The sequence below is a fragment of the Prionailurus viverrinus genome, chromosome E1 (assembly GCF_022837055.1).
Source record: "Prionailurus viverrinus isolate Anna chromosome E1, UM_Priviv_1.0, whole genome shotgun sequence".
Taxonomy (NCBI): Eukaryota; Metazoa; Chordata; class Mammalia; order Carnivora; family Felidae; genus Prionailurus; species Prionailurus viverrinus.
In genome coordinates, this window is record NC_062574.1 from 28,624,950 (window position 1) to 28,649,301 (window position 24,352).

Here is a 24,352-nt window from a genome sequence, read left to right on the forward strand (position 1 = left end):
CTGCTAGTAAGCAATGTTTGAGCACTAGCTGGATACACTGTATTTTAACTGGTGATTATCAAGGAACTCCGGGGACTGAGGAATGCCCAGCTGCTTTTCAAAGGTCCCAGCAATCGTTGGGTGCTTCCCAGGCTGTTGCCTCACACCCCTTAGGTCTGGATACCTTGCGGCCCACTTCCCATGGCTGGGGCCGTTCTGGCCATACCCTCTATCTGACCCAGCCACCATTCTGTGGTGGGAGGAAGGCGTGCAGGGTCCGCACATCCCAGGCCGGGTGCTTCCCTTTGAGAAACAGAGCGGGTGCGAGTTTGGGCTTGTGGGATGACTTGGCAGGGCCTTTGTTTGCTGACTGTTGACTAAGCCCAGGTGTGCAGACCCAGTGTTTACAGAGTCCTGGTTGGCTCAGGCTGGAATGAAGAAAGTCGATACTCAGGGGAGGGGGAAGTGTTATGGATAATCCAAAAGCCATTTGTTTAGGGCCTGGAGCCAGAGATAAGGTATTTTTGCAGATCTCCCTAAATCAATCAGACTGGAACTCTTTTTAATGTGTGCCCACGGTGTACATTGGAGGCTACAGGGAATGAACAGTCCATAAAATTCAGTTCATACACCTGTGGACCATCTGGGGACTTAGGGTGGACACAGAGGATGTCAGAGGAGAGAGAGGTCTGGAGATCATTTAATCCTCCCTGCCCATTTTTCTGGGAAAATGGAGGGAAGCTGGAGGCCCAGGAGGTAAAATGACTTGCCTAAGGTCACTTAGCTGGTTATTGATGGAGCTAAAACTAGAATCAAAGGTTTCATACTGCATCAGGAGGTAGTGGTCCTCGCGCTTTACTGGGCACCAGAATCATCGGGAGAGCTTGTTAAAATTCAGATTCCAAGACCATGCCCCCAGAGATTCTGATTTTAGTAGTGGGAAATTCCCCACCCTGATTTTAGGGGAATATGTGTTCTTAGCAAACACCTTGGGGGAGTCTGATGCAGTCTCACCACCCTCTGGGGACACACTTTTTTTTTTTTTTTAATGTTTATTTTTGAGAGAGAGAGAGCATGAGCAGAGTGGGGGAGGGCAGAGAGAGAGGGAGACACAGAATCTGAAGCAGATTCCAGGCTCTGAGTGGTCAGCACAGAGCCTGACGTAGGGCTCGAACCCACGAACTGTGAGATCATGACCCAAGCCAAAGTCAGATGCTTAACCAACTGAGCCACCCAGGTGCCCCAGGGATATGCTGCTTTAATGCAAGGAGTAATTGGTTCTGAGACTGATAGGGAGGCACGATTATGCTTCCCAAAGAGTGGGTGGTAAGCAGTAGGGCAAACAGGCAGAGATGCAAACAGCTCAGGAGATGAGAGCATGGGGGTTACTCTCCCAGGCTTTAAAACTCTCGCAGGTAACTAGGGTGTCAGGAGACTTGGCGGGCACACTGGCCTTTGCCATGTAAGGCCATGCAGGTTGGAGGTGGCACAGCCCTGGACAACCTCTAGGTCACACATGATTCCGGAAAGTGGCTCTGATAATGGTAGAGGGCGATGATTTACAGTTCTGGATGATCGTGAGGATTAACTGACCCCATGCACGGGCAACATTGCCCGCACTCAGTAAATGGCAGGTTCTCTGACGATGCATAACTGCTGGGGGTGGGGGCAAGGGTGGGTTTCTGCTTAGTGTCATTATGGAATGGACTTCTGCTGAGGATTTCGTACGAGGAAAGGGGTCTGGTTCTGTATCTAAGAAAGGGTGCCAGTCCTTCCAGCCCTAGGGTACTGGGATCCAGCCACCTCCTTCTGCAGAGACACCGTCATGGTTTGTAACTAGTACAGTGGTGCCTTTCTCTGGCCCCAGTTCACCCCTACCCCACCCCTGTCCTTGCATCCCTGGGAGATTCCAGTGATGGGAAAGGTCGACTGAATAGGGACTGTTTCTGTCTCTAGCGGTGGAGACTGAGACCCCTACAGGCAAAGAAGGCTGGTTATGGGACACCCAAGAGTTCCTGCCCCCTTGCTCTGACTTTCAGATCTGAGGGCCAGGGCTCCCAGCCCCAGCTGGCCTGAGGCCCTTCCCTGCACTCCATTCCAGGAGCTGGTCCTACAAGCAAGTGGGAAGGCAGTGCCTTGGCCAGGGTGCATCGCTTCCTGGTTCTGGCCAGTTCTGCTGCAGGTCAGGTCGGCCTGACCTCACCTTTGCTGCACCAGACGCTGTAAAAAAAAAAATTCTGGGCACAGATGGGGATGAGAGAAAGGGCCTGGGGGCTCCCGTGGTCCTGCCGTCAGCTTAGTGAAGGGAGCGGCTCGCGTGGTGGGCTGCAAGACGGATGGAGGGTGGTGTTAGTGCAGTTAGTGTGTGGGGAGGAGAGTGTGGCTGTAATTTTAAAAACACAGCTTCAGAGTAAGGTGAAGGGAGGAACGGATTGAGTACCTAGGCTGGCTGGGAGTGTTCGGGAAAGATCTAATGAGGGTTGTCTGTGTCCCGTGGCTGTATGAGTGAACGGGTTTGGGTGAGCCGGTGTGCATAGCACACGCAGACGTATGGGCTGTTTTGTAATTACTAGCGTGTGCACCACCGGGGGAGAGAGCACTGGCCCAGGAGTCTGGGTTCAGATCGCAGGCTTTGTGACCTTTGGCAACGGGCACCATCTGGAAGTGACAACATTGAGATTTCTTTCTGCCTTCCCAACCTGGCCTCTCTAGAGGGCATGTGTGGGCACATGGCTGTCTGGAGGCGAGGCCGTGTGGGCGAGTAAAGGCCTCAGGTGGGGAGGGGATGCCCGACAGCTGGCTACTGGGTGCCCCAGGCTGTGGAAGGGGAGCTCTGCTCTGCACAGATGAAGAAGGGGCCAAGGCGAGGAGAGGGGAGCAGCCTGCGGTCGGGAAAGTAGCTGGCCTGCTAAGTGGCTCTAAACAATCCCATCTGCTGTCTGGGCTGGCCCTTCTTGCTGGGGTGGAATTTCTGATGATGTCTTGGCTGCCAGAGGGGGAGGGCCATGGCCCTCCCAGCCACAGCTGCTGCCTGTTCTTTTGAAGCTCAGGGCCAACCACCCCCTCCCCAAGCCTCTGCTCCCCGGCCCTGAGCCTGCATTCCTCAGCTGCCAGAGGCGGCACTTCTGAGAAGGCCACTCAGCCTGTATGCCTGTGCTCCTGCTGCCCCGGGTAGGGAGCCCCTACCGGAGAGCCGGGCCCCCAGGAGGAGTGGGAGGGCCTGGGCGACCCAGGCCCTGGTATATTCCAGTCACTTCTCCCCCTAGGAAACACAGCAGAGTACGGACAGGCGTGGGGCTGTTGGCCCAGCTCCCCACTCCACTCAGGGGCCACAGAGCCCCTCAGCCCGAGGTCCTGAAGGCCCCTGAGGGGAAGCCTTTGTGCTGTACGCTGTCCCTTCGGGGCTGGATTCAAGATCCTAACTCCGGGCTTGACTCCTGGGCCAGGCTCTAGACTCAGCCCCTGAGAACTGTGTGGCCTTAGAGCCTTACTAACAGCCGCCCCGGGCTGAGAGCATCTGTGTGGAGCCTGTGTGTGCCCATGGCATGAATCCCCCTCAGAGGGGAACCCATCCTCAGAGGAACAGGCGTCCTGTTCTACAGGTGAGGAAACTCACTCAGAAGTCCACTCACCCAAGCAGTGGTGATCAGAATGTAAGCTGAGGTTGGCTTGGAGCTAAATCTCCCCTTTTCCGTGCTCTACAGTCTTTTACCTCCGACTCCGCGCCATTCAAAAACCAGCTTGTGGGGACGCCTGGGTGGCTCAGTCAGTTAAACGTCCGACTCTTGATTTTGGCTCAGGTCACAGTCTCACAGTTCGTGAGATCGAGCCCCGTGTCGGGCTCAGCACCCGACATTCTCTCTCAAAATAAATAAATAAACTTTAAAAAAAAATCTAAGTTAACTTAAAAAAAAAGAAGAAGAAAGAAAGAAAGAAATAGCAACCTGCGGTTTCCCCTCTGCAAGGAGCTTCCTGGCCAGACCCGACCCTGCTCTGCCCCAGCGGATCCCCCACGCTGTGGTCTAACCTCTGAAATAGCTGTGGCCTGGGCCTCCACCTTGCTCATGGGCCTTCATTCTGCCCTGTGAGGCCACCAGGAGGCGCGCGGGTCCCTGAGCACAAAGGGGCGCAGTGGGAGGAGTGGCGCCCGGTTCCCACTGAGGCACGACTACAGGAGACCTGCTGAAATAGTAGAGGCGGGAAGGATGGAGCTGGATTCTAAGGATTACAAAAGTTCTAGAGTCCTGGAGGCTCTGGGGTTTGCTTTCTTCATACGCTTTTCTTCTGTCACCAGTTTTTGTTTTGTTTTGTTTTGTTAACGTTTATTCATTTTTGAGAGAGAGAGAGACAGACAGAGCATGAGCAGGGGAGGGGCAGAGAGAGGGGGAGACACAGAATCCGAAGCGGGCTCCAGGCTCTGAGCTGTCAGCACAGAGCCCGACGCGGGGCCTGAACTCATGGACCGTGAGATCATGACCCGAGCCTAAGATGGACACCCAGCCGGCTGAGCCACCCAGGTGCCCCTGTTTTGTTTTGATTAGAGAGACAGTATAAGGTGGAGGTTAAGAAGAGCATGGACTCTGGGGCCAGACAGTTTGGACTCGGATTTTGGCTCCATCACTGACTGTGTGACCCCACATAAGTTATTTGAACTCTCTGGGCCTTAGTTTCCTTATCTGTAAAGTGGGTATAATAATTGCTTTACTTTGAGGCTCGGATGAGATAATGCATGCCAAGTGCTTAGAAAGTAGATGGCACACAGTTAACATTCAGACATTTGCTATAATTATTATTAAAAAGTAATTCACGTCCATTGTAAATAATATACATATGCAAAAGGAAAATTTAAAAAAATCGCTGTAATGCTGTCACTTTGCTATTCTTTATAGGTTATTATTTTATTTTTATGTTTTTATTTTTTAGAGAGAGAGAAAGACAAGCAGGGGAGAAAGAGAGAGAGAGAGAGAGAGAGAGAGAGAGAGAGAGAGAATCCCAAGCAGGCTCCACACTCTGCATGGAGCCCAACGCGGGGCTCGATCCCACAACCTTGTGATCACGACCTGAGCTGAAATCAAGAGTCAGACGCTCAACCGACTGAGCCACCCAGGTGCCTCTGCTTATTTTACTTTTAAATTAATGAATGTGAGTCAAAACTTAAAAGATATACAAAGATTTACAGAGACAAGTTTTCCTGGTCTGTCTCTTCTGACCTAATCCTTCCCAGTGGAAACCTATGGAGTCAGTTTCCTACGAATCCTTTCCGAGTGTCTTCTCCATACACACTGACATACACGTGCCATAACGCACTATAGTACGTCCTGTACGCACTGTGTTCGGCCTTGTATTGCTCCCCTGAGCGATGGGTCTTGAGCATAGAGACATAAAGAGATGCCTCATTTTTGTTTACTCTTGTATAGTATTCCATTATACATATTATATGAATTCCATAGAAGTGGGGTTCATGGTCAGTGGATGGGTGCACAGTGTATGTTAGTGGGGGGAGGGAATGGGGGCAGGAGTTGGCATTCTGTTCCCAGGACCCTCCTCTGCCCACCCTGAGCACCCCTCCCTAATCTTGGTTCCTTGACCTGGATTCCCTGGGCATGCTCAGATACTAAATTGTCTGGCATCATTGACTGACTACCTGTCCCCAGGGGCCCAGAGACATCTGTGACTGTCTAGACTTGAGAGCTCAGCCCCAGACCACACAGGCCCTGCCTACGGAGGGGCCTTCAGCCTGACCGCCTGAAGGAGAGGCCCAGGGAGGGGCCACTGGCCCATCTCTCCCAAGGCGCTGGATCTGGGCCAGCATGAGCTCATGTCTGGAGCCAGCTCAGCTTTACTGCCTTGCACCTGAGCTGCCAGTGGCTCCCTTCTCCCGGTTTGGGCCACGGACTTGGTCCCAGGTACACATACATTGGTGCCAGCCCTGAGGGGCGGGCCTACGGCCCCTGGGTAGGGCAGTGGGGAGTAGCAACCCCCCTGTCCACTGAGGTTTGATCTCCTCCCAGTCTCCTGGGCTGAGTGTCTTGGCTAAGCTGGTACAATTTGTTGATGGGGAGAGGGATTGTTGTAGAAATCGGTTTTAAGCAGCTCAGGTAGAAGTGGAAAACAGTTGGTCGCCCGGCCAACACCCTTGGTGGGGTGCGGAAAAGGGTTTTGTAAGGAAACTGCCACGGTTCTGTCTGTCCTTCAGGATGAGGCTTTGCCTGCAAACTTCCCCTTCCTCTTCTCTTGCTCCCCCAACACAGGCACCAGTCACCCCCAGCCTCTTGAAGGGCAACTCTCCCTGGTTAGGACTCAATTCAGTCCGCTGAGTTCTTGCCATGTGCCCAGCTCTAGCAATACAGAGGAGTGGTTGAGCTGGATGGATTTACAGTGCTGGCTCCGGGGTCAGACCTCCTGGGCTGAAATGTCAGCTTGGCTGTGTGACCTTAACAAGTTACTCGACTCTTCTGTGCTTCATTTTTCTATCTGTAAAGTAGAAATTGCATTGACATAGGCACCTTGCAAGGCGCAAAGAGCGGGTGAAAAGAGCTAACATGCATAAGGCACAGGGAGTATGGCTGACTTGTAAAGAAACAGGCAACATATGTACCATTATCCTACCAAGATGCGCCAAACAAGTGACATGTCCCTCGTGCCTGAGGAGCTTCATCTTGGGCCTTTTCAGCTGGAATGCAGAAGTGGTTTCCTGGTGGTGCCGTTCACACAGCCAAGCCCTGTATTTGGGCCTCAGGAACAGAGATGAACGATGGTGTCCTTAGGACTGAGGCTCCAAAGCAGATGCTTCCATAGGGGAGGGACCTTTTTAACTTCGTTGGAAACCTCTTGCCCTAGTCCTTACTGTGTATAGTTCCTGTTGGCCACAGACCTGGCCATGGGAGTTGAGGCAAGAGAGGGAAAAATTAGGAAAGAAAATGTCATTCTTCTCCTTTTTTTCTTCTACAGACTTTTAAAAGATTTTTTTCTGGGGAAAGGGGATTTTTTTTTTTTTTCTGCCCCAGCCTTAGACTGGACTAAATGATTGGGCATGGCCCAGAGAAGGTAAGTGGGCAACCCAAGGTCACACAGCAGGGCATGGCAGAGCTGAGTCTGTCTCTCCTTTTTCTCCTGCTGCTCTCAGGTCCAGCCCCCCCCCCCCCCCCCCAGCGTGGCTATGCCTGAGGGTCCTCTCTGCTCCTAGTGCCACCCAGAGGTGGGCACAGGTGTGGCCGCCCAGCAGCTCAGTCCCTCAGAATGAGGCTGGCTTTGTCACAGCCCCAGCAGCTGTGGCCGTTTGAGTTTCCATTAAGCCTTTTCCGCGCCTTGGGCAGGAGCAGGAGGCTCGGCATTTAAAGGTCACCCGGCTTTTGAAGCTGCAGCGACATTAATAGCTTGGGAAGAAAACAAGCCTGTGCAGGGGCAGGAGGACAAGGCGCCTCTGTCAGGGCCGCCCCTCCTCCTCCCGCTGGGCCCGCACACGCATCCACACAGGCTTATACGCTTGTGCACCCACACGCAGCCCCCGAGAGCCTCTCTCTGTCTCTTGTGCCCCCACCTTCCTTCCTCCCCCCTCTTCTGCGGCCTCTCCGGCTCGGGAGCCAAGATGCTTAGCAGACTAGCCTGCGCCCTGCCCCCATGGCGTCTGAGGTGACAGTTGGACAAGGACGCAGCTGCCCTGAGTCCAGCAGCCTCTCCATTAGCGCTGCCATTACCCGCCTGAGGTTTCCCCGGGACTTAACCATGGTTACACAAGCGTCCCAGGGGTCATATGACCTCATTCTGGCCCCGCTGGCTTTTGCAGCCTGGATTCCCGATAAGACGAAGTAAGCCCGGGCCTCAGATTCTCATATGGGAATGAAAGGGCTGGCAAGCAGGGCCTATCTTGCTTGCCAATTCTAATCACCTGGTAGGGGCTCTGTGGGCTCCAGAGGACAAGAATACCTGGATAGATTAGTGATGTCTGCCAAGGACATAGGCTGGAAATCGGTGGCCTGTGTGCCTTGCATTTCCCACTTGGAGAATAAGTCATCTTGAAACTTCCAGTCTTGGATTCTGACCAGACCCTTGGGCTGGTTGGGTTCCTCTCCTTTTGAGTCGGAGGTGGGGTGGGACAGATTCTTGGGTTCTAGGAGAGAAGCTGCTCCGTTTGCCCTTTCCCTGGGAGCCCCGGGGCCTGAGCCCTAGAACTCCACCTAGTGGCCTGGCATGGCAGTGCCACAGGGCTGGGCCTCTGAGTCCCCTCTGCGGGGCGGGATCACAGCAATTACAGATGGGTCACAAGACCTGGTCTGTCCCTTGTCCCTCAGGGATTTTCAGAGGAGGGAGCCAGGGGTGTGCAGAGACAGAGCTGGCCTCAGGCAGTCCCTCCTCCTTCTAGAAGAGAAAGGGTCGGGCAATTGGGACCTCTGGCCTCCCAGCCCCACATCTCTTCCTAGGGCCTCCTGTTCTATCCCTGCTTTCAGGGTTGGGTTCTCCCAGGGGGCAGTAGAATGTCAAGTCAGATCTTGGAGGGGCTTGACCTCCTGTCCCCTGGAACTGACGCTGGCTTGGAAAGGGGACCATCCTGCCATTAGCCTTGTGTGCCTTTTAAGGGATGAGCCCCTCAGGCCAGGCAGCAGAAGGCTCACGGGACCTCAACCATGTCACTGATTGCCTTGGCCTCAGCTGTTTCGTCTGTGAAATGGGGTAATAATGCAAGCCCCTATAGAAATTATAGCTTTTTTGTGTGAGGACTAAATGAGAACATAGAGGAGAAAGAGCTTTGGAAACGAAAAAGTCCTCCCGCTAACCCCCATCTTGCTATGAGCCAGAGGGAGGAGGGGAAGGGAAGACAACCCACAGTTAATTGTGCTCCTGCGTCTTTCCTTCCCTTCTTTATCCACCTAACAAACCTCTGTTGTTAGAGCCAGGCACTATGTTAGGCACTTTACTCAGCACAGTGAATAAAACGGAGACCTCGCCCTCACAGACCTTGCATTTGAGTGGCAGAGGTGGTCAGTGACAAGTAGAGAAATAATCTCTCAGGTGGCCTGTTCCATGAGGAAACGAAAGTAGGGCAAAAGGGGAGGGAACGTGGCAGAGGGGGGTGGTGATGCCTCTCTGGTAAGGTTGTGCTTGAGTAGGGGCCAGAGGGAGGGGAGGGAGGGCGCACATCGATATTTGGGCAAAGAGCATGGCAGGTAGTAGAGAGTAAGTTCAGCACGGGAGTGCGTGTGGCTTGCAGGTTGACGAGCCAGGATCCAGGATGCCCAGAGCGAGTGAGGGGAGGGGACAGAGTGAGGTTTGACAGTGAAGGCAGGTGGCACAGGCAGGACAGTGTGGGGCCTGGTGGACCACGGTAAGGCTCTAGGTTGTGTTCTGAGGACATGAGGAGCCATTGTGGGGGGTGGAGCAGAGGAATGACATGACCACCGTGGTGAGTTGTCTGCAGAAAGGCAATGGGGGACACAGAGGCAGTCGGGGGTGGTAGCAGTGGAGGTGGTGGGGCGTGGCCAGATGCCGGGTTTTGAAGCTAGGGAAGATTGGATTTGCTGGGACTGGGTGTGGGGTGTAAGAATTCGAGCACTCAAGGAGACGCTCAAGCTTTTGGCCTGAGCCCTGTGGAGTTGCGGTTAACAGAGACGGGGAAGGTGGGGGGAGCAGGCTGGGCTTGGAAGGAACCAGGGAGTCGAACTCAGATGACCCATTCTGTCGGAGCTGCTATTGGACATCCAAGTGGAGGCAGCAGGTCAGATGTGCCAGTGTAGAGTTGAAGGGCATATTCCCAGGAGGCCTCAGGGCAAGAGAAATTTGGGAGCTGGTATTCAGCATGTAGATGGTATGTATTTAAAGTCATGGGACTGGATTACATTGTTGAAGCCACAAGTGTAGCCAAGGCAAAGGGCCAAGACCTGTGCCTGAGGCCACACCAACCTGTCTTCTTGGGTGCTTCCTGGCTCCAGGCACCCGTGTGAGTTCCATCAGAGCACCCCCTCCAGGGCGTATTCTACCAATTTTTACAAATGAGGAAGCTGAGGTTCAGAGAAGTGAAATGATTTCTCCAAGTCACACAGCCTTACTAGGCCCAGTGAGAATGGAAGCCCAGGACTCTGGCTCCTAGGCGCTCAAGTCTCCCAGGTGGACCCTACCTGGTGCTGCGGGAGACGGGCTGGGATGACCTTGGGCAAGGTCAGGCGGCGAGCTTGCCGGCAGCCTGCCCACCTCCCTGCGCCAGGCCAAGAGTGACTCAGGCCTTGGCTGTCTTCTCACGCTTGGAGTGAGGATTGGCAGGCTGCTGCCCCCCTCCCCCCAGTCCCAGATTCCTTTATGGGGAAGTGGAAGGCCTGGCTCCCTGGGACCTGGGGGAGGACAGGTGTGGGATTTCCGCTTCCCAGTGCCTAGGTCACACACAGCCCAGAGTTCAGGAGAGCCTTAGAGTTGGCCTCCAACACCAAGACCTCCAACAGGCTCAACGGGTTTCATTCACTTCCTTTTTCAGAAGTGGGTCAGGGGTTATCTCCCTCTGTTGCCCTGCCAGAGCCCCGCAGCTGGGGTTCAGAGAGGTCAAGTGGTTTCCCCAAGGTCACAGAGCCAGCTCTGGGGCTGAGCCAACAGACACCCTTTCCCCTTCCCTCCCCCAGTGCTGTCTAGGTCACATTTCCTCTGCTGGAATGTCAGCCAGGCCGGGCCCAGTCTCCTGAGCCTGGGCCACACACGGTTGCATTTCTGAGCCTCCTTGGCTCCTAGCCCTTCAAGCCTGACTTGGCATTTTGGGCTCTCAGGAGGTGGATTCCTAAATCTGGCCTCTTTACGTACTGGCTGCGTGACTTTGTGCAAGTTACCTAACTTCTCTGAACTGGTTTCCACAGCTACGAAATGGAGACAAGAGTGTCTATCTCTGGAGTTGTAATAAAGATTAAATGTGAAAGTGTCTGGCACAGGGCTGTAAACCTAAGTCACCTGCCTTAATTCTATCATGTGGTTTTTTTAAAAAATTTTTAAAAAGTTTATTGATTTTGAGAGAGAGAGTGAGTTGGGGAGGGGCAGAGAGAGAGAGCGAGAGGAAGAGAGAGAATCCTAAGCAGGCTCCAGCCATCAGTGCAGAGCCCAATGCAGGACTCAATCCCGCTGACTGCGAGATCATGACCCGAGCCAAATGGAGTGGGACGCTCAAACGACTGAGCCACCCGGGTGCCCCTCTTCCATGTGTTTTAAATTGCTTTTCATTTGAGCTGTGCTCGTTGCAAAAGGCAGCCTGGCACGGATGACCCTGACCCCTAGGACAGTCCTTCTCCCTGCTCCCAGTGGTGCTAGCCCACCTCAGCCCTGGCCTCACGGTTTGCACTTGAGCTTAGCAAGGGATGGTCCTGTCAGAAGGGGGGAGGGGCATGCACGGCCACACCTGGTGCCGATTATAGACAACTTGGCTTTTGGATCTGTGCATTCCGGCAGAGTCCTGTGGAAATGGTGTTTCTGAACAACGACCTCTGTTCCCTCACGCTTCCCATTAGCGTTTCTGAGCCACTTTCTCCTCACAGAATGACCTTTGACGGAAGAGTCTAGGCTTTGCCACTGCCGGCCATATGTCTTTGGGCAATTCTGACAAGTCTCGGGCGTCAGTCTCTTCATCTGCAATGTGGAGCACGCTGTGGGGCTGGCCCAGAGTTGTCATCCGTCACATATTGGGGCACACACAGAAAAATGCTGTTTTTCCAGGCTTTTCACCTGGGGTAAATGGAAGAGGAGGCTGCTTGACCTGCGGTTTCTCCAGCTGCCCAGGCCAGCCAGGCCTCCCCCGGGGCTTCGCAGATCAGTACTCCTTCCAAGGGCTGAAGGACGCCCTCCCCCCCGCCCCCCCGTCCAACCCTGGGTAGTAGCTGGGCCAGTGTCCCGACTGCTGGCTCTCTGGTTTAATTCTCACTGAAGCCCCATAAGTACGGGTGAGGTCACTGGGCACCGAGAGGAGAGGACACTCCTGGGAGGTCCCACAGCTGGGGAGTGGCAGAGCAGGGATTGCAGCCTGGGTCTGAGCCACTGCACTTCCTGTAAACGTTGGGGGTGCGGGAACTTCCCGACAGTCACACCCCGAGGGGCCGGTCCGGATGGCCGCTAAGGGGGAAATGTGGACCCCATCATCTTCCCTCCTCCTCCACCAGGGGTGGATCAGGTCCTGGCTTCCATCTCTAAGGGTCTCCCCTTGGCTAAGTGAGAACCAAGTCTCTGTCTTAGTAAGTTACTTGCAGGGCAGGGGAGAAGGTGGCTTTACTCCAGAGGGTGTTCACACAACGCACTGACTTGAATGTGTGATGACACCAGGACAGCAGACGGCGGCCCTGGGCACTGGCTTCCCGGGCCCCGTGTCCCTGAGGTCCTTGTTAGAGGCCTCAGCGCAGGTTTCCAGAGCTCGGGGTAGTGCCTCGCCCTGGAAAGCGTTCTGGCAAAGTCAGACCAGCATCCTCACCTCCCGATGTGGCAGGGTTGGCGGGAGGTGTGGACATGGGGGTTGGGGTGTCTAAAGCCGGCTGTGGGAGGCCATGTTGTACTTGGCGACCTTCCTGTGCTCATGTTCGTAACAGTTCCTGGACTGATCATTTGAGGTCACCCCTCCGTTTCTCCTTGTGAAATGGCTCTAGCCTCTCTGGAACGTGAGTTGCTCATTTGGGAAGAGAGGGCGTGTAACAAGTTGGATGGTAAATCATGCTTCACCCAGTCAACAGAATACTACTCAGGCATTAAAAATGATGCAGTAGATCTCTATGTTCTGACATGAGAAGATGACTACAATACATTACTAAGCGGAAAAAACAAGTTGCAGAGAATTTATGGTTTGATCACATTTCAGGAAAAAAAATTCATACCTATGGTAGTAGATGCATAAAGGAAGTATCTAGATGTAGATACACCAGAGTGTTCACAGGTGTGTTCTGGAAGCTGGGAGGGATTATAGTTCTGTAACATCTGTGTCCAGAGGTTGCATGGGGCCAAAGTGCTTCTAGTTTTCCATTCTTGAATACAGCTCACTTCTCTGGACTGGGCAGACGCCCACCCGACAGGCCCCAGAACAGGAGCCCTGGACAATTTCCACGGGCCTCTCAGGACGCAGATCTTTCTAGTAGGTTAGAATCTCAGCATGGTGGCACTGGGGAACAATACGCAGCCTCATTTGACCTGTGCGGAGACTGTCCTAAGGGGAGAGAGGGAATCCGTAGTAGCGCTGGCTCTTCTGACCCCAGAGGGAGTGAGAGCCCATCTGTTGCACTTTCCACGCTCCTCTGCTCTTGTCTTTCCTATACCATCAGCTGTTTGACTGTTGGAATCATGGCAAGGAAGATCATCATGTCGATTTGCTCACACGCACGTTTCAGTGTCAGCTGTTAACGATTATGATCCCAAGTCCTAGAAACGGGAAAACAGGTTTGCACCTGTTTCATCAAGCTTAGGAAATACCCTTTGATGGAACGGTCCCTTGAAATAAAGCTGCCACTTTTCTACAACTAACAAAATTACTGTGAATCTTGGGGTAAGCAAGAGAAATTCAGAATTTGATGTTTTTAGATGTACTCACCTCTCAGTTGACTGCACTAACAAAACTGTGATCTTCGCAGTGATTTACATGCTTGGTGGTGAGTGGGCAGGACAGTTTTCTGTCGCAGATATAATGGCACTCTCCACAAACTGGAGGCCATGGTGTTGGGATCAAGTTGGGACCCTGATGTGAGAAGCAGAGACTGGGTGGGTCGGAGACCGGAGGGTCAGGATGGGACCTGTACAGGCCCCTCCTGCCCTCAGGTCCTCAGGGCTCCTTGGCAGTAGGAGTAGTGATTGAAACCAGCAGCCACAGTCCTGGGTTCAAATCCTAACTCCACTTCCTCAGCATCTATGCCTAAGTTTTCCTACCTGCGAAATGGGGATGCTAGAGCCTACCTCACAGTGGTGTCCTGCATCAACCCACGCAGAACCCATGGTGCCTGGCCCAGAGTAAGCCGTGGCTAACAGGTAGCAATCCTGCGTCAGTACAGAACGGTGGCTATTTAATTATTGCAGCTGGAGAGAAAGCACAAAGAAGTGGTTCTCCCGCGGGCGAGGCAGGAGCACCCCGTTCCCTTGCCATTCAGCTCCTGACTCCTCCTCCCTCGGTTTCAGGTGGGACCGTCGGTGGAGCCGGCTCCAGGATGCCCCGGGGGTGTGGATGACCAGCTGCCCAGCCCGGATGCCGCCGCCCCGCGAGGGCCGCTCCCCGAGGGCCGCCGGTGGCCCCGCGCCCTAGCCTCCTGACCCGGGGACCCCGCGCGCCCCGCCCCGCCTTGGCCGCCCAGGGGAGCGGGAGCCACGGGAAGGAGCCTCCCGAGCCCGCCGAGCGAGCGGCCACGGCGCAGGGACCCGGGGGCAGGGGCTCGGCGCCGGCCGCCAACATTTTCCCCCAGCGGCTCGGCAAAATGACCAGCCTGTTCCGCCGGAGCAGCAGCGGCGGCGGGGGCGGCGGCTCCGCCGGGGCGCGCGGGGCCGGGGGCGGGGCGCCCGCCTCGCAGGAGCTCAACAACAGCCGGCCCGCCCGCCAGGTGCGCCGCCTCGAGTTCAACCAGGCCATGGACGACTTCAAGACCATGTTCCCCAACATGGATTACGACATCATCGAGTGTGTGCTGCGCGCCAACAGCGGCGCCGTGGACGCCACCATCGACCAGCTGCTGCAGATGAACCTGGAGGGCGGTGGCGGCAGCGTCTACGAGGACAGCTCCGACTCGGAGGACAGCATCCCCCCGGAGGTAGGGGCGCGGCCCCGATCATTCGCCTGGAGCTCCAGCGCTGTTTGAACCTCACAGAGGACTTGGGTTGTTTCCCCTGGATGAGTTCTAACTCGCGGGTAGCGCGTTTCTCCTAGGAACACCATACCCAAATCAGCCAGTGGCCTTTTATGGGCAGAAATCATGCAGTCATTCAACAAACATTGAACACCTACTCAGTGGTGTGCCACGCACTGTACTGGAGCCAACTCAGGGGTCATCAGAATCGAGGAGCTTGTTAAAAATGCAGACACTTGGGCCCTACCCCAACATACTGAAACACAATTCCAGGCTGGGGCCCTCTAGCCTGTATTTTTCTAGAAAGGCTTCTTTTGAACCTCTGGGTGTCCACCTTGGCCAAGTCAGACCAAGTTTCGGCCTGCACAGAGCTCACAAGAATCAGGCAATGACAGCCTCCAGTGGTAAATGCTATGATGGGAGAAATGGAAGCAGGAGAGGCTTCCAGGATGGCTTCCCAGAGAAGGGAGGGCTAAGCTGAGGCCCGAAGAAAGAGTACGGAGCAAGGGAAAGGGTGTGCAGGCAGAGGGAACCACTCGTGCAAAGGTTAAGAGGTGAAACAAAGCACGAGTCACTAGGGAGCTGGCCGTGGGACCATCTGTCAGGACCCTGGAATGAGCAGAGACCGGCAGCTCGAGGAGGCCTGGTGGTTGAGAGCGAGCAGGGCTGTATCCTTAGAGCACAGGGAACCATGGAAGAGGAGTGACCTCAGACTTACTAACTTCCTCTGGCCAAGCCATGCCGGAGGTGGGAGCAAACAGTGCCCGAGCGGTTCCCTCCTTCCTCAGGGAGGTCACTGGGGGAGAAAGGGCCACCCTGCTGCATCAGGGCCCAGCCGGCCGCATCCAAGAGTCCAGTAAATGTTTGGCCCCTCAGTCTCCGCAGGACCTGCAGTGCTGGGTGCAGAAGGGGCACACAGGTCACCACCTGCAGGGACATCTGGCACATGTGGCCATGGGCAAGACTGAGCAGGTGGGATTTAACTCCGCTCTTCATGGAGTCCCAGCCTGTGCCAGGCACCACCCTACATGTTTTAGATGTATCGGTCCTTCCAGCCCTCATACACTTTGTGAGGTGGCATTATTATTACCCTCTTTCACAGAGAAAACCTAGACCCGGCTCTGGCCTCAGACTCCATCTCAATGTCAACACAGCCCTGCAGGGAGATGCCCACCTGCCCTCCCTTAGTGGGTGCTGCCTGGGATTTCTGTCTCCAGGCAGGGGAGAAGCTCTGTGGGCAGTGGCATCTGACTCACGCCCGTGTCACCTGCAACACCCAGCACGATCCTGGCACATAGTAGGCACCCAAGGAATGTTTGTTGAGTGAATAAATGTTGCTGCTGTCTTTGCACAGCTTTCTTTAGTCTCTTTCCTGAGGAGACCACTCTTGACCTGCCTGGATTAGCCAGTGGAAGGAGTCTTAGAAAACCCAGATGGTCTTTGTAGAAAGGAGGGGTGTGCGTGTGTGCGTGTGTGTGTAGGCGTGGGCGTGTGTTTGCAAATACATCCTTTAAGTGTGAGCAGGAAGGAAAGTATTCTGCACACTTTGACCCCTTCCACAGTCTCATTTATCCTGCAGTCTGGCAGGTAGGGGAGAATAATCTTTCCTTCTTTGTCCATGGCACCCACAGGGCTGTGAACCTTTGTGGGGCTTCACCATCCCCTAGTTAGGCCTGTACTGTGCGAGCTTCTGTTTTTCTGAGACCCTTGCTTTCCAAATTGAGCCCCTTCTCAGCACCCCGCCTTGGCTGTGTCCCCAAGCCCCCACCTTTGGAGCTCTGCCTGGCCCGTCGGCAGGCAGTTCCTGAGCCAGCGGAAAGTGCTTCAGAAAATTTATGAGCAGCAGCTGGAATGACAATAATGGCTGACTGGTGGATGGTGGGCTGCCCGAGGGGGATCCTTGCTACAGAAACATATCTCCTGTCAGACAAATGGCCCAGCCCCCAGCCCTGAGAGCACCTGGCAGGCATCTGTCACCCACACGGAGTTAAGCCAAGAGGCCACAGAGCCGAAAACTTCAGCACCTTTAGAGCCAGAAAAACAACCTCATTGTGGCTGGTGGGGGTGCAGGGAGAGCGGCAGAGGGAGGCCAGAAACATGGCTGGGGTTACTCTCCCTGGAGACTCGGGATCAGCCTTTCTGGAGCGTGCCTGGCCCACTGCCTGCCTCCTTGGCGTTTCCTCATTCTGCTCCAGGAGCCTCTGATGAACGTCTGGTTCTTGCGGCCCCAGGAGGCTGTGCTGAGGAACGGAGTGGCTGCCAGGGGAGGGGGCCTCCTGGTGCAGCCCCCGAGGCCTGCTCTCCCTGAGTCTGGAGGCCAGCCACTGCAGGCCACAGTCTAGGAAACCCCAAGCAGCTTCCTTCTGGGAAGAGTTCCTTCCCAGCTCTCCCCTCCTCCCCCATCTCCTTCACACCAGCCTCAGTGGGCCAGGTCGGCCAGCCACTGAGCGAGAAGCTGGCCTCAAGGCCCCGGTCTGGAACCCTGGCCCTCAGAGCAGCAGGGTCTGAAGAACGGGCTGGGGGTCAGGAGCAACACGTTCTCTGGGGGCACCTGGTAGTTGCTGAGCCCCTGTCCTGTGCCAGGCACCAGGGGCTCCCCAGTGAACTGGACTGGAGCTTGCAGTGTTCTCTCTCTCTCTTTTTGCTTCTTGTGGAAATTTGGGGTAAGCAGAGCAGTGGCCCACAAAGCAGCTACATTCTTCTTTTTCTGCAAAAGCATCTGTTTAAATACTTTCCGCCTCAAAGGAAAGAACGTTAGTGCATTCCAGGGCGGGAGGCCTCCTTGGGTCTGGCTGGCTGTGCATGCACGAAGTGTGGCAGTGCATGTGTGAGTGTGTATGCACTCGTGTGTGTGCTCACTCACCTGCCAGGGTGTCCCTGCAAGACCCTGGGCGCCTGGGCATGGGTGGGCTCAGGGCAGAGAGGGGGTAGTGCAACCTGGCCCCGCCTCGGCTCGCAGAAACAGTTTAGCGTGACTTCTGCAAACTCACTCGGGGTTAAAAGGCAGGGCCTGGGGCCTCAGGCCCATTGACAGCCTCTGAGCCCTTCCCATGTTCCTTGGTCTTGGAGGAGATGGAAACAGAAGTGGGGAGCAGAGGACGGGAAGCTAAGGTGTAGGTCAGCTGGGGTTGGTTTGACCTGGGATCCCCTGGTTGATGGTCGCCTCCTGCCCCGGACTCCCCTGTGGATCTCTGGGGAAGGATCTAGGTCAGTCCATGGCGCAGGAGCCCTGGGTCTGGCCCAGCCCTTGGCTTTTCCCTGCCCCTCTTTCTGGCTTCTGGATGAAGAGAGTAGTCCAGGAGGGAGAGACATTCTGGGTCTCTCAGGTCTCCCTGAGACCTGGGTCTCTCCCCTTGCCACTGTCCCCCCTGAGAATCCAACCAGGGTGTGTAGGCATTGTGCCTGACAGACAGGTCTTTGCTGTGGACGCCATGTCCAAGTTGAAAACTCAGTTCTGAAAATAACACGTGGCTTTGCCATGTCACTTAGGCAACCTGGGTCTCAAGTTCCTTATCTGTAAAATGGGAGTAACAATCCTTATCGTACCTTGCCAAGTCGTTTGAGGTTAAGGTGAGCTAATTGAGGTAGAGGCAGTCTGAGAGCATGAATGACGTTAAAGTTACTTATCAGAAGGAACACACATACCGAAGGGTACATGTGGCCGTGTGGCTCGATGAAGTTTCCCCAGCACCCGGGTCAAGAAACATCAGCAGAGCCTGGAATCCGGGTGTCTTCGCAGCCTTCTCCACCCCCCGCAGAGGTCATATTGCTCTGACTTCTAGCACTGTGATTTGTTTCGCCTGTTTTTAAACCTTGCTTGGATGGGTAACGCTGCTCTGAACATTCTTTCGGGGACGTGTGCTTTCATGCCCATTGAGTATGTTGGAACTGTAGGGTCAGAGGAGGCCATGCGTTTAGCTTTACAGAAGCCCAAACAGTTTAGCAGAGTGGCGGCCGTGTCCCTTTACACCCCCACCAGCAACACAGCGTTCCCTTACTATGCATCCTTGCCCACACTTGTGATTTTGTCTGAATGTTATGTAAATTCAGGGAAGGATTGTTAACATTTTTTTTTTTTTATTGTGTCTGATATAGATCTTGGAGAGGACTTTGGAACCTGATAGCTCCGATGAAGAACCCCCGCCTGTATACTCCCCGCCAGCCTACCACATGCACATGTTCGACAGGCCTTACCCGCTGGCTCCCCCGACCCCACCTCCCCGGTGAGAATCCATCTCCTCTCCGGGCTCAGGGCAGTGGGGCAAGGGATCAGGGGTTGGGCTTGAGAAACAAACACAGTGGGAAACTTGGCTGGACCCCTCAGTATATTATTCCACCAAGAACAGGCTTCTACAGCAGCAAGAGACACTTTAGCTAGATACCAAGGAGAACTTTCATGCCGTAAGGATCGAAAGAGCAAATATTCACTAAATTCATACTCTAGGCTAGGTGCTGTGCTGAAGGCGACTGGGGACACGATGTTAAATAAGGCTCAGCCCTGCTCTCTGGGATCTTACAGTCAAGGCTGATGCACGTGGGAGAAACATGTACTGACGCTTCCCCTCCTGAGCCGTCGGCAAACATTACTAATTGATCACTGTGCTCTTTCCTGCTCCGTTGAGACAGAGCTTCAGAATGCTCTCCAACACAGCACTCCCAGAGTCCTCAGTGACTGATGGAATGGAGATCTATTGGCTATCCCTGGCCTAGGCATGTCGTGGGGATTTTCAGGCAATGGGAGCAAGTTAAGTCTTTTTCTGGGATAGTCTGGTAATTGGAGACTGAGGAATGGACTGCCGGGTCCTTGGAGACTTCTGGCAGGTGAGGGACTCTGCAATTTCGAAGCTTAACAGGAAGCTCGTTGCCAGCGGGGTCCCGCGGTCTCTCGGGTGCTTGTTTTTCTGTGCCTCGTGTCTGTAGGGGGGGCTGCTGGGTGGAGCTCAGGTGCCTCTGTGTCCGGGAGTTTCATTTCCTTAGAATGGCTCAGGGCGGGGGTGCTGAGGAGTGGGGACACATGATGGGACAGGGGACTTTTCCAGTGGATCGTTCCTTCTGGGGATCTTGGGAGCCTCAGATGGCAGTAGTGAACTCTGTCACACCCGCGTGGAGAGTAACAGCAGCTACCGTTTACTAAGTGCTGGAAACCGGTGAGGCTTTGTACGTTCGCCGCTTAGGAGGCAGGCACTGTCATCCTCATTTCACAGGGGAGGAAGCGAAGCCTAAGAGAGGTTTCGTAGCTTGCTCAAGACTACAGAGCTGAGCTTTGATTTGGTTCTGAGTCCACAACCAATGTCCTTGCTGCTGTCTGTTGCCTCCCTTTATGAGAACATTCTCTGCGGTTGCAGCTCAGAGGAGCTGACGGAGGCCTAGAAGTTTACAGGGCAGAGGGGACAATGTTTTGAGTCAGGGGCAGGAGCAGAGCTGGGCCCTTCCTTGATTGCAGGGGGTACCAGGAGGCTGCAGTGTGGGGCGGGGGAGAGGCAGGGAGTGAGTGGGTTGGTCTGGCTGAGGCCTCGGCAGGACTGGCAGCCTGGCACAGGTCATGGAACCCAGGGCTAAATAGTTTTCCTTCGACTTCTCTTTCTTTTTTTAAAATATGCCGAGATGCTTTCGCAAAAGGTGCAGTTTCTGTCAGGCAAAGTGGTTCTGCCTGTTCTTCAGAAGCGAAAACTGAGGCCGTAAGAGATGGGATCCCAGCATGAACCCAGGGGGACCCCGGCCACATCCTTCTTCCTCTCCTTTGGCCGGGTGTTCAGCTGCTGTGGGTGCAGTAGGGCTGCGGGCAGGGGCGGTGCAGCTCAGTGATTGAAGCCACTGTTGGGGGCAGGATGACCTCAGCACTAGACCAAGGCTCCAGAGGCCTGAGATTCAGGGTCCTGACCTGGATATGAAGGCTTCGCTAGGCCTGGGAAGGATACAGGGAAGAGAACTTGAGTTGCGCGGTCAGAAAAAAGGAAAGTGCTCTCCCACCCCTGTCTTTCAGCTGCCCAACTTCTGATACTTTAGGTGCTTCTGCTATGTGGGCTTTGGCTCACTACTTAACCTCTCTGAGCTTTGCTCCCCTCACATGTGGAGTGGGACTACTAATCCCGGCCTTGGCACTGCTGTGAGGACTAAAAGAGATACCGTGCGTGGAGCACTTAGCAGTCCCAGGCGTGAATCAGACCTACTCTCTGTGGTTTCCTGCTCCCTCCCATCCCTGGCTGTACCACTGGCCTCTGAGCTCTAATGTGGAACACTGAGACCAGTGGTGAGGCTTCTCTCAGGGGCCAGTGTTCAGAAGAAGCGGGGCCAGGCTCTGAGCGTGTGCCCCTTTGTCCCAGGATAGCCCAGATATGCCTCTAGGCCATCTCCAGGCCTAGAACATTCATTTCCAGCATTTATTGAGTCACCTGCAACATGCAGGTGCTGAACCATGTGTGTGACGCTGAGATGAATATAGCATTGCCTTGACCCCCAAGGAGATCGGAGTCTGGGGGAGGTACAGGGCTGGGGGCAAGAAAGCCTGCGTAGAGGAACTCATGTCTGAGCTGTGTCCTGGAGAGGTAGAGGACAGGAGGGCATTTCAGGCAATGGAAGCAGCATGTGCAAAAGCCAGGAGGCAGGAAAGGGGGAACCATCCAGGAGCTTCAGGAGTCCGGGGAACTCCGGGAAATGTGGAATGGCCTTGAAGGCTGGAGGTCATGGGGAGCCTCTGGGTCCTCTGAGGAGCTTTGGCCTTATCCTGCAGCCAGCAGGTTTAAGCCGGAGAGTGACAGGATCAGGTTAGTGTTTTAACAATCTCCGTCTGGCTGCCAGGAAGGGGTTTGGGGGAGGAATAGCAGGAGGTCCCTGAGGGACTGCAGCCAGGGCGGCAGGGTTTGGGAGCTTGCCTTGCTGAGACACAGAGAGGCAGGGTGATCTGAGGGGTAAGTGCCCGGAAAGTCAGGACCCCTAGGCCCAGATTTCACTGGCCCCATCTGTGTGTCCCTGGACAGGGCCTGGATCCATCTGGGCCTCAGTGTCCAGTGTTTACCAAAATTCCTGCCTGGGAGGTTTATGTCTGAAATCTTCCTCGAGTGTGATGTTCCATGGGTAAACCTGCGGGTCTGATGGGTGTGCAGTGTTAGTTTTGGGGCCTAGGGGCCAGGAGAGCCTCCCAGCCTTCTCTCTCCTTCCCCTCCCCCAGCTTGCCCTTCCCTCTATCTGAGGGATGAAAGAGGTCTCTCAAACCCAAAGGCACCCCTCCGCACTGGCCACCTGCTGTTTTTCCATTGAAATTACAGCCTTAGAAGTTTTTTATTTGCCTCTCAGCTCATTTCTGACATTCCTTTCCGACCACAATGGAGTTGCCTGGGCTCAGGCCCCCCCCCCTGGCTCTCGCAGCTGTGGCTGACCTCATCTCTGCTAGTGCCAGGGCAAGGGCTGGGGAGGGACTGGGCACGTCCTTCCTTGGGATCACGGGCCCAGCAGTCAGGGAAATGGGGCTGAGGAGGGGGCCTCCGGCTCCTGTCCCCCCTCGCCTCTTGGTCTCAGTAACTAATGGCCAGAGGGGTCCCAATGCAATTCTGGGAGTCTCTCTCTGCCCTTGCCTGGGTGGCTCTGGGTGTGGTTGAGTTGGGGTGGGTACCTGTGTCCTAGGGGAAGATGCTGGAGAGGAATTCTCTATGCTGGGACCAACCCCGGGTGGTCTGTGAGTCCCCAAGAGACATCCTCTCCTCTGCCTCAGGCCCTTGGGAGAAATGAAGCCTCCAACAGTGACAGGCGGCAGAGTGATGTGGAGAGAGATCCGCCTAGGACTCAGAGTCCCGGGTGGCGATGTGTGCTTTTCTGGAGCGGTCCCTCACCTGTACACGAGAGGGTGGACAGCGTGCTGGTTTCCTTGGCTCCCACCGCGCACTTAGCAGCTTGTTATCCCGTCTGCTGCCGCCCCCGCACCCCCCCTCGTCCTGCCAGGCCACCCGCCCAAAATAGAAAAGGAAAGGAAGTTATTTCCACAGTCAGCGGCAGCCCGGAAAAGCTCCCCTCTAGTGAGGGGGCGGGCGGGATTCCTGGAGCTGGAGACAAATCAAAGCCAGGCGAGAGCGGCCGCCACCCCCGGCCCGCTGCCTTCTGTGTGTGTCATTTCCCTGATTCAGCAGAACACGTGTCCTGCGGTTGCCACGCTGCAGGCTGCCGAGGAGCTGTGGGGAGCTCCTGGCCGGGCCCCAGGCTGCCCTCAGGCCCGGGATGGCAGGGCAGAAGGCTGGGGGTCAGGGGGGGCCCATGGCCCCCCTTCTCTGCCTGCACACACCCTCCCCTCCACCGTTGGCCTCTGCCTTGGCCCTCGGACCTCCTGCCAGGCACCTTGCGAATGAGGAGCCGCTCCTGAGCACCCCTTGGAACGAGAAACTTTCCATTCCCACCTTCAATGTGCCTTTTCAGAACTCTGTTCAAGACATAGCCTCAGAGCCTCATGAGGGGCTCCTGTATGCTTGGGCAGGGAGGCAGTTTTTCCATGAGGAAGCTGAGTCCCAGAGGGGAGCAAGGTCTTGCCCAGGACCATCCTGCTGGCTGTGACTGAGCCAGAACTGGAGCCTGGAGCCTGGATCTGCTCTACTCTGTAGGGATCCTGCCGTCCCCATGTCTCCCCCTCCCCCCCCCCCCCCCCCCCCGCCCCGGCAAACCAACATTCAGGCAGACTGGGCTTGGTGGTTTATGTGTCTGGTCACTGGGAGCACGCCTGTTCTCAGCAGCCGTGAGGGCACACTGTCCTGGGTGCTAGGGAAATGCCGCTGTGTTTAGAGGACATTCGTAAACATCTACCTGTGAATCCATGACACGCAACTTGAGCGCCGTGAACACAGAGTGCTCTAGGCCTAGAGATCTTGAGGGCACAGGGTGGCTGGAGAGCAGGGACTGCCTGGAGCACGAGAAGGCTAGGCCCTGGGGCCAGAGACTGAGGTTAGCAGAGGCCTGATTGGGAAAATGAGCTGGAGCCCTTGGCCTTCGTTCTGGAGGCAGTGGAGGCCTTGGGAGGCTTCAGAGCAGAAACACCATTCTGAGCAGCTTCCCGGTGTGATGGGCCGGGACCCCCGTGTTTGGGCCTGACCGTTCCCTCCTCATTGTTCCCTCTCATCCTCCAGCATCGATGTGCTGAGCTCCGGACCTGCTTCGAGCCAGAGGCGCTATCGTAACTGGAACCCACCACTGCTGGGCAACCTCCCGGATGACTTTCTCCGCATCCTGCCCCAGCAGCTGGACAGCATTCAGGTAACGGGGGAAGCCCCTAGCTGCCTGTGCCACACCTCCGCTTGCCCATGGCTTGTGCCAGCCGTTTTCACTTCCTGATGTTTAAGCCCGGGTGAGCTATTTCTGTTGCCTTGGGTTCGCAAGGAAAAAACGCTAAGCCCAAAGCCTCATTTCCTATCTGGGCCTGCAGGTTTCCTATTCCACCCAGGAAAGGTGACAGCCCTGAGGAGTCCATGGCTGCAGCCATCAGCTCAGGCTGGAGGGAGGTGGGCCTGGGGGCAACTGGCCGTGGAAGGGCAGAGCACCTTCCCTCCCTCCCGTGGGAAACGGCCAGGGGCAGCTCCTGCCCCTGACGTTGGCACGGCCCGAGAGGCCCTGCAGAAGGGGGCCTCGCCCTG

At 55.4% G+C, this 24,352-nt stretch overlaps 1 protein-coding gene across 4 annotated transcripts in view; it reads left to right on the forward strand.

Annotated features, from left to right (window-relative positions):
* CUEDC1 (CUE domain containing 1) overlaps positions 1-24,352 on the forward strand; it is a 95,184-nt gene that overhangs the window by 60,175 nt on the left and 10,657 nt on the right. For 3 of the 4 annotated variants that reach the window (XM_047832696.1, XM_047832698.1, XM_047832697.1), the window contains exons 2-4: positions 14,086-14,708; positions 18,840-18,967; positions 23,849-23,975. In XM_047832696.1, coding sequence (XP_047688652.1) covers positions 14,379-14,708; positions 18,840-18,967; positions 23,849-23,975 — 585 coding nt within the window. In that variant the 5' untranslated portion in view covers positions 14,086-14,378. Of the gene's footprint in view, positions 1-5,067; positions 5,087-14,085; positions 14,709-18,839; positions 18,968-23,848; positions 23,976-24,352 lie in introns of those variants that run through there. The other variant, XM_047832699.1, reaches the window with a different exon arrangement.